Below are 9697 nucleotides of genomic sequence, written 5' to 3'. Positions count from 1 at the left end.
GTGCATTTCCTAAATTGCGATTTCTTAGGATTCGCTATTTATGACATGGAAAAACTGAATTTCATACATCTTGCACCAAGTCTTTATTTCGTAAATGCGGTTTTGGCTGGTTGTTGCATATATACTCCAGGAGTTTCCTCTGGGGAAGGCCTGTCTTTCTTGTGCTAAGCTACACAGTTTAAGCCAATAATTCCTCATAGAAATCAGTTACCGATTGGAGTGAGAAAGTTTTTGTCCTGTGAGAACTCATTCAGGACTCAGTTTAGGATGATGGCCTTTCTACACAGGCATATTGTACATTTCAATATCATCTGTACCTCTCTCATGCTCATCCCTCTCAATTTGTATTCCCACTTCCAGCTTAGTCTCTTACATCCACGTTTCTTTCCCAGCCTAACCTCACCCAGCTTCCCATTCTTCTCAAGGTCATTCTTTCACCTTTGGATACTATTTTCGCTCTCACTGAAAATTGGACTTCTCAATATTTCAGCTCCATATTTCTCAGATCCCTCTTGTACTGTCTCACCTGGTTCAGTTTCCCTTACCTTTTCTCCAGTTGGTCTTCAACATCTAACTTTGCCAGGTTTACTCTCATCTGTGTCTCTGCTAGGTTTTCTCTCATTTTCACATCCCTTATTTTACTACCACCATCATTTATCAGTGTCCCTCATAGCAAAACGTGTGCATTGTCCTCTCTCTAAATCTGCAATCTCGTAATTATTGCTATATATACACGTTTTTCTCTCAATCCTAGTCCTCCTGCTTTTAACTCCATACCCTCCAATCTTTCTCTCATTATTATGGTCAATTTCTAGTTTTAGCTCCATTTCTGCCTATGTTTCACCCACCAACATTCCTCAGTTGTTTTTTTACCCTAGGAATATCAACCTATCTCATATATCTGTTTCGCTCCCTCATTTAAGTCACATTTTCAGCTGTTTCCCTCACACATGCATCTCACCATTCTCCTTTTCACATCTCTCTTTACCTCTACATCTATCATATTTTTACAATGCTGACAGTCTTGCTATTTTCTCACTCTCAGAATTCTTATCATCACCATCTCTCACCTTCATCTCTTCCAGTTTCTCTCCTCTTTGCATTATAGCCGCTCATTTCAAATGTATTCTCCTTTTCAACCTATCCCTACTTCACCTCCTCTCATCTCTTACTTTAATAATCATTCTCATTTCCATTGCAGTTATTGTGCCTCATCAATATCACTCGACTCTCCGCCGCAAAGTACCTAATCTACTGTCTTAAATCCAACTCCTAATCTGTCACACACAGGAAGGACGGCGGCCTTTACCCTCCTCGATTTTAGCGCAACCTTCAATACTGTCTCTCACACTATGCTTTTTAGTAAACTTGCTAAAAGCAGGATTCATTGCACGGCCCTTCAATTGTTCTGCTGCTTTTTTGCACAATCAGCCTTTTCAAGTTAATTTGAAAGCACATTATTCTACTGTAAGGCAGATGCCTTTTGGGGGTCCACAAGGATCCACTCTGAGTCCCATGCTTTTCAACATACACGTCCGCCCTTTGGTGGACATGGTGGAGGCTTTTTGTCTTACTTCATTTTCCTGTGCTGAAGACACGCAGATTGTCACCTCCACATTGGCAGCTGCAGAGTGCACACATTTTAGACTACGCCTTGTTGCAATGGCTTAATAGATGGGAAAACACTGCCTAAAGCATAATAGCAGAGGTCCCGGTTATGGAAAATCAGCCTCATTTTTGACTCCTGTGATGGTAGCCGTAATACCTGGAGAACTTCCTACCCCAAAACAGGCTGTTATGGACCTTGGAATATGGCTGGATGGCAAGTTCCTGATGGTCTAACAAATACATAGGATGTTTGGTTTCCCATTTCCACCCAAAGGATGGTTGTCCAGGCATTCATAATGTTTTGCCTTGATTATAGTAATGTGCTTGATCTGGGGTCTCCTAAATCATCTCTGAAGAGGCTTCAGAATATTCAGAATGCATTAGTTCGCCTCCTCTGTCATGTTCTGAAACATGTCTCAGTTTCTACCCAGCACCGGAGCCTTCATTGGCTCACTATTGATAAGCGTATTACGTTTAAATCAATAGCTTTATGCACAAAGCCATGACTCAAACAGTACCCGGGATTTAAGGAATCTAGTGCATTCTTACCTTCCTGATCGGCCATTCTGCTCAGGCAACCACAATTTAGTGGTGTTAGCGATAGGTCAATCTGGTAAGACAGGGAGGTCGCTCTTTTATTAATCTTGGGCCTACACTTTGGACCTCTCTGCCCTCTTTTAAAAGGCTTTATACTTCTATTCGGAAGTTCTGCAAGCAGTTGAAGGCCTGGTTATTCTAATCATACCAGATTTACCCTGATCTGTGATGCTAGCGCTGGGAAGCTCTGTGGGGCAGCCAAGCACTTTATAAATCACAATAACATAACATACTCCTTACATTCTCAGTCTTTCAGCTTTCCTCGTAATCAAGCTCCAGTTCTAGCACCTATCTTGAAAACCTGTTTCTTCCCCACTTTTTTGTATGCCTCTCAAATCTTTCTTACCCATCTCTTCCCTTTCTCTGTTTCTGTCTCCCACCTAGCGCTCCACTGCTCCTGTTCTATCTTGGCTCTCCCTCCCTCACCTCCTTGTCCAGCTTGCTGTGCAGGGCCGGTCCTAGCCATGGGCGGTATGGGCAGCTGCCCAGGGCCTTGCGCTCAGGGGGGGCCGCCGCCGGCCCCGCAGTTGCGGGAATAATAAATGATGATGGCGTGGGGAAAAGCGCTGCGCAGTGAGCACAGCACAGTGCATTCTTCCGTCCGTCCAATAATGTCGAGAGTGTGTGTGTTTCTCAGGGGGGCCCAGCCGCCGGCCCAGAGACTGAAGGTCATGGTCTCAACATTCATGAAGCAGGCTAATTTATGCTGATGGTCTCAAAACATAGCTGTGATATTTTGGCAAGAGCAATATTAATCAGCTTAAGTAAGTAAATGATGGAAAGCATTTAGCACTTTATCATGATTCACCTAGCTACTACATGCCTATGGTTCTGTCCCTCTACATGCACATTCATTGCATACAGGTTTGGATACTGAAATGATGCTGAACTCTGGGAGAGGCACAAGATGCAAACACCTCGTTATTGATATTGCTCATTATCCTGCTAAGTTTCGGAATCTCTCAATTTAATTTGCCGAATTCTGAATCCGATTGACTACGATGTGTCCACGTTTCTAAAATAAGTGGTGAAAAAAATGTACATTTAAAAGGGATTTCTTATCGTGCCAGTTTTATACTCAGTTTTTCTGTAATTAGGGCAGTCTGACTAGCAGGCATGCACCCACGCCAGTTATTTAAAACACCCACTTTGTGCTTGCTTGGAGCCGTGGATAGTGCCCATTACATTTTTAGCAGTGACACTTTAACAAAACAAGAAACTGAGGCAAGCAAACCACAGCGTGCAGTAAGTTCAGCGCCAGGGCCAGTACATGACGTCACTGCACGGGCCAGGGATCCAGGGTTCACAACAAAACGTGACGCAGAGATTCTAGCTCAGAGCATCACCTGCCAGGAAGAGACGGGAGCAGATTTCGTTGCATCCCTGTGACCCCACTCCCCTTCCCCCCACCCCTATTACCCCGGAGCTGTAGTAGACACAACAATATACTTACTGCGCAGGGATCAGGAAGTAATACGGCGCAAGAGAACACCCACCGTCGAAAAAGGAGCCCCCGAAGGGGCAGACTAAAACAGCGCCCGCCCGGCTGACATGGGATAAAGAAAAAGTGCCCCTGAGTCGCCGTAAGCAGTTTACTACAGTACTGGGATCACAGGATGCAGATTATACCAGTGCCGGGCAAACCAGCATCCGATCAAATGACCACCAGACTTTATTAAGAGCACCTTAGAAAAACAGAGGGCTCAGGTACAGGAGAGTACAGCGGAGTCAGTTTACACTGACACCCGGTTTACATTCAGCTGAAAATAATAACACATCATCAGGCTCACCAACTGGTGTTCTAACTGGGCCGGCTCATCAGCAGCGTGCCATGCCAGCAGCAGACTCATTGGCAGCATATTATAGCAGACTCGGGCGGGCTCATCTCAGTGTACAAAAATAGGACCTGCTTAATCTCCAGAACAGAATTACAGACCTAGCCTCACCATCAGCAAATTACAGTAGTACTGGGTGGACTCATTAGCAACGTACAGCAGCAATTGGCTGAGCTCGCCAGCAGGTGTTTATGGAAGCACTGTAGGTTCATCGCCAGCAATTTACAGGCCTCATCAGCATGGGCATTGAGGATTCACCAGCCACCCTAAAGCAGCATCGGGCTCGTTGACAGCGTATTATAGAAGCCCCTGAGCTCATTAGCAGCATATCATTTGAGATCTTGGTGGGCTCATCAGCAGATGATGATTCTGTCTCGTCATTGGTAGATTCTGGTGTAAAAGGCTCATTGGCAACAAATTATACCAGCACCAGACTCATCGGCAGAGTAAGCCAGCGCGGGACTCATCAGCAGAAATATTTATGTCTCAACAGCATACTAGATCAGCAGGGCATAGGGCTCATCAGCAGAAATAATTATGTCCCAGCAGCATACTAGCTCAGCAGGTTATTGCAGCACCGAAATCATAGCACCAGATGAAATCGATAGCTGTATCCAGGGAATAATAAATGATGATGTTACTGATATCCACATTAGTTTGCTTCACTGATGCCAAATAACTAAGATCAAAAGTCCTGCGAAGTCACTTTCTGTGATGCCACTTGGACGGGCCTCACATCTTCCCTTTCGCCCGGGGCCTCAGAAGGCCTAGGACCGGCACTGTTGCTGTGCATATTCGTGTCTTTCCCTCTTTAACTGCCTTCTGCTGTCTCCTGGTCAACCTCTCTTGCACGTTTTACCACGAGACTTGCTTTTCCCGCCCACTGTCTTTCTTTTTACCCTGTATGTTCCTCTTTTATTCTGTCTATCTATGTTTTCCCCCTGATATTTACACTTATTTTCTACCACTATAAGCTCCAGTTTTCCTATTATAAAACACTGCATGTGCACATAGTAGGGGCCTTTTGTTGCATATACTGGGACGATACATTAAAATTCATAATTAAAAACTATGCAAGGGCGTGAGATTTTACTCAATTTTCCCAAATGTTCTCTAAGGTTGCGATTCTCCATTAATGCCGAGTACAGCGGATCCACGCAGAACGGCCGCCTACGGCGACGCAATCTTCATTCTCCATTTGTGTTTCGTTTCTCCCCATCGCCGTAGTCTCCTTCCACGGTGTTTCTCTTGTTTATCTCTGTGGCTGTTTCAGCCTTGGCTTTACAGTCATCCGGTTTGCGGTCTCTCTGACACCGTCCTGTATTCACTCCCTGCAGTCTCCTCGTGCGTCGGTGTCAAGGCGCTGTGCTCTTCCTGTACCTTCCGCCCCATCTCTCGGGATACTTTGCTGCCTCTCTCCACTCCCTGCGTGAGTTTCCTCCTCTTGTCTGTCTCGCTCTTTGCCTCACAGGAGGCGCCGGAAGATGCCTGCTCGTCAGTGTGTGTGAGCCGGAAGAGGTGTGGGCTCAGGGCTCAGCCCTGCCCTCGCCTCTTCTGTTCCCAGCGCACTGGGGCCGAGGTGGGGAGGGCGGTACCCAGCGCGGGAGGAGGAGGCTGGCGCTGCCCACCCTGCATCCGGCGAGGCTGCACCGCAGCCGGGATGCAGCGCCCCAGCTGACCCTGCCACCCCCAACCCGGAGCCCTCCAGGGGCAGAGCCCGCCAATCAGGACAGAGCCACGACAGGGTGCCGAGATGGCTGCGGAACTGCAGGGCAAGTACCAGAAACTGGCACAGGAATACTCCAAGGTAAGAGCAGCACGGCAGCCCCCTCTCCCTCTTTACAGGGACCGGAGGATGCTCGAAATATTCAGTGTCACTCACTGGGGAGCAGAAAGCAGCCTACGTAGTGACACTGTTGAGCTTTGTTCGTCTGCAGAGTCACTGTGTACAGTGTGTTTCAGCTGATAGCTATGTATCATCACTGTGTTTCAGGTGATAGTTATGCATCTTCACTGTGTTTAGTGCAGTACCAGATTCACACTGAGCATTATCTCCGCCCTCAGACCCTCATACTGAGAGACATACACACAACTCACACGGGAAGGTATCCTGGCGCTGAAGCAGGAGAGTCATACTGCTCGTTGTGAGCATGTTATGTGTATTTGCATAGCACACAACTCACCCGGGAAGGTATCCTGCGCTGAAGCAGGAGAGTCATACTGCTCGTTGTGAGCATGTTATGTGTATTTGTATAGCACACAACTCACCCGGGAAGGTATCCTGCTCGTTGTGAGCATGTTATGTGTATTTGCATAGCACACAACTCACCCGGGAAGGTATCCTGGCGCTGAAGCAGGAGAGTCATACTGCTCGTTGTGAGCATGTTATGTGTATTTGCGTAGCACACAACTCACCCGGGAAGGTATCCTGGCGCTGAAGCAGGAGAGTCATACTGCTCGTTGTGAGCATGTTATGTGTATTTGCATAGCACACAACTCACCCGGGAAGGTATCCTGGCGCTGAAGCAGGAGAGTCATACTGCTCGTTGTGAGCATGTTATGTGTATTTGCGTAGCACACAACTCGCCCGCGAAGGTATCCTGGCGCTGAAGCAGGAGAGTCATACTGCTCGTTGTGAGCATGTTATGTGTATTTGCGTAGCACACAACTCGCCCGCGAAGGTATCCTGGCGCTGAAGCAGGAGAGTCATACTGCTCGTTGTGAGCATGTTATGCGTATTTGCGTAGCACACAACTCGCCCGCGAAGGAATCCTGGCGCTGAAGCAGGAGAGTCATACTGCTCGTTGCGAGCATGTTATGCGTATTTGCGTAGCACCAGGGCCGGCGCTAGGCATGGGCAGTATGGGCAGCCGCCCAGGGCCTCGCGCTCAGGTGAGAGGCCGGGGGCCCCCCTGCTCCACCAGGGCCCCCTCCCCACACATTACAATACACATCAGAGATGTCTGGTGTCCGACCGCGTGGTGGCATTCCTGGGGGTGCAAGGGTGGGGGGGAGGGACAAACAAAGTGGGGAAGTCACAGCGGCAGGGCCATCAATTAGGACTCAGAGTGTCAGGAGGCAACACCTCTCTTAAGTACCAGCCATTCCCTGTCTGCATTTTGTTGCTAGGTGACTGAAGGCCCCTTTGTTTCCAGGACCAGCCTGACACAGGTTAGGAGCAGTGGGTGAGGGGAGGAGTGAGCAGCCAGAGAAACTGGTGCTGGGGCAGTGTTTTAAGAAAGGCCTTGTTACTGCTTCAGGCCCAGGGGAGGGGGACCCCTTTCCCTGGGCCTCGAAGCACTAGAGCAAGCTGCAAGGTCCAGGTGTGGGGCCCCCTTTCCCTGGGCCTCTAAGCACTATAGAAATTTGCAAGGTCAGGGTGTGGGGGCCCCCTTCCCAGCGTCTTGTAGCCACTACTCCCTCTTTCTTTTACTTTCCTTTATTTGTTCCCCTGTGAAATGAATCCAAAAAAGAAAAACTTTTTTGCTGGAAAGGTCATCTTTTTGTGACATTTCTCACTTCCAAAGTGCAGCATTGGGAAAGAGAGAAATAAAAAATTCAAATTGTCAAAAATAACTAAAGCAAGACAGAGTGGGTCGAAAAGGGGCCAGATTGATTTTATTCACACCCAAATCACATTAGTGCCACTACACCGAGTTTACCAGTGAAGCGCTACTTTTGTTTTCTTGTCTTTCTCTAAACAGCATTGTTTTCCCCGGGTGGGGAAGTGCACCATTTCTGGATGTACTACAATACCTCCTTGATGGGCGGACTGGAAAATAAAGTGCATACCACTGCTCTGTATTCACAAATGTGGTCTTTTTAAACCACATTGCTTTTGTTTTGTAAGGATATATTCAATGGGCATTGAAGCAGGTCCGTTCCGGCCCAGTAGTCATGGCCTTAACTTTTCATGCAAAAGCACTCATTCATTTCTGAATAAGTGCTAAAGCGTTAAGGTAACCATGTTGTTCCTGCTTATATTTCACATGCTTTAATTAATCTTACATTCCTTATGAGTGTTTGCTTTTTCCAGAATGATGTCACTTTTTTTTTTAGGCAGCATATTGCTCTTGTCTAGTGCGTAATTTGAAATGAGTCGCCCCTAGGTGTTAGTAGCGGGGCACAATTGGGTTGTAGTTGAAGACAGTGCGAGTTTCTCTCAGTGGGGTAGTATGGTGTTCAGTGGAGAGAGGATGTGGCACTATGGTCAGAGCTGCCGAATTTGGAACTGGAGAGACAGGTTCAGCTTTCATGACCAGTCCACCAGACCACTCTACTGAGAGAGAGCACATTTCCATGCTAGACCTTGGAAGGACCCGCACGACCTTAGAAGCCCTTGTGTCTTAGCACCAGCAGGTGAACCCTAGCAGTGGCAAGTGTGGGTTAACCTTGAAGGCCTGTCTACCACAATCCCTATTGAAGCCCACGCAAGTCTTTTGGGCAGGCCTACGAAGCAGCACACCCTAGAGCAACAGTGACTCTATCATTGAGGTCACAGGACCCTTGAGCAGGGAGGCTCTAGGGCGGTGCAAACGGTGAGATCGCATTGAGCGCTGACTTTGGGTCATGTTTGCGAATATATTATGTTTCTAAAAGCACTTGCTGCCTCCTTCCTGGTCTCCAGGAATTTTCGGCAACAACAAAAATGTCATGAAACTCCGGTGATCAATAATATACATCTTTGTGAGACCTGCACCTAGCTTTTCCATCTAATGAGACAAATGTAATTCATTTAACAGTTTTAAAATATATGGACTTATTTCATTTGTATATTTATCTTTTTGTCCATGTTACTGATATCCATGTTAGGTCTCTTCAGGGATGCCAAATAAGATCAATAGTCCTGCGATGTCACTTTCTATGATGTCACTTCTTGTGATGTTACCAAGGGCGGCTCCTTCACTAGGGCGGAGGAGCGACGCCCCACTACTTTCTCGCAAAAGCAGAAATACAAAATGCTAAAACGTCCATTTTATGTTTCTGCTTCTAGCACTGCGAGAAAGCAGAAGTGTTTCGTTGGGGGTGGGCAGGTCTGTTTTAGGGCAGGAGAGGATTGCCTTGCCAACTGCTAAGGACGCTGACTGTTCGGCCAATCCAGTCATGCGCACTCTGGCCTTTCTCTATGTAGGCTGCAATGCAGCCTACATGGAGAAAATGGCCTCCCCATAGGCGCCTGGCTGGTCGGCCTCCTGATCAATCACAACGCTGCCATTGCAGCATTATGATTGGCTTAGGGGAGGGGAGGGAGGCTGCCTTCTTCCTGTTCTCCACCCCCCACCCCTTCCGAACTCCCGCGAGATCCTCCACCCGCGAGTCATGCCGGCTGCGACTGGAAGATATATGCAAATTAGAGGGGCCTCACATCTTCTCTTTCGCCCGGGGCCCCAGGAGTTCTAGGACCGGCCCTGCGTAGCACACAACTCACCCGGGAAGGTATCCTGGCGCTGAAGCAGGAGAGTCATACTGCTCGTTGCGAGCATGTTATGCGTATTTGCGTAGCACACAACTCACCCGGGAAGGTATCCTGGTGCTGAAGCAGGAGAGTCATACTGCTCGTTGCGAGCATGTTATGCGTATTTGCGTAGCACACAACTCACCGGGCAGGTATCCTGGCGCTGAAGCAGGAGAGTCATACTGCTCGTTGTGAGCATGTT

The 9697-nt window shown here is 47.8% G+C and overlaps 1 protein-coding gene across 1 annotated transcript in view; it reads left to right on the top strand.

Moving 5' to 3' along the window:
• Positions 1–5554: 5554 nt before the first annotated feature.
• Positions 5555–9697, top strand: part of PPP1R21 (protein phosphatase 1 regulatory subunit 21) — a 383731-nt gene continuing 379588 nt past the window's right edge. The window contains exon 1 of the mRNA XM_086927763.1: positions 5555–5847. Coding sequence (XP_086783889.1) covers positions 5794–5847 — 54 coding nt within the window. The 5' untranslated portion in view covers positions 5555–5793. The remainder of the gene's footprint in view (positions 5848–9697) is intronic.

This window comes from Lissotriton vulgaris, chromosome 6 (assembly GCF_964263255.1).
Source record: "Lissotriton vulgaris chromosome 6, aLisVul1.2, whole genome shotgun sequence".
In the NCBI taxonomy this organism is placed as follows: Eukaryota; Metazoa; Chordata; class Amphibia; order Caudata; family Salamandridae; genus Lissotriton; species Lissotriton vulgaris.
This window is presented reverse-complemented; position numbering and strand designations above follow the sequence as displayed.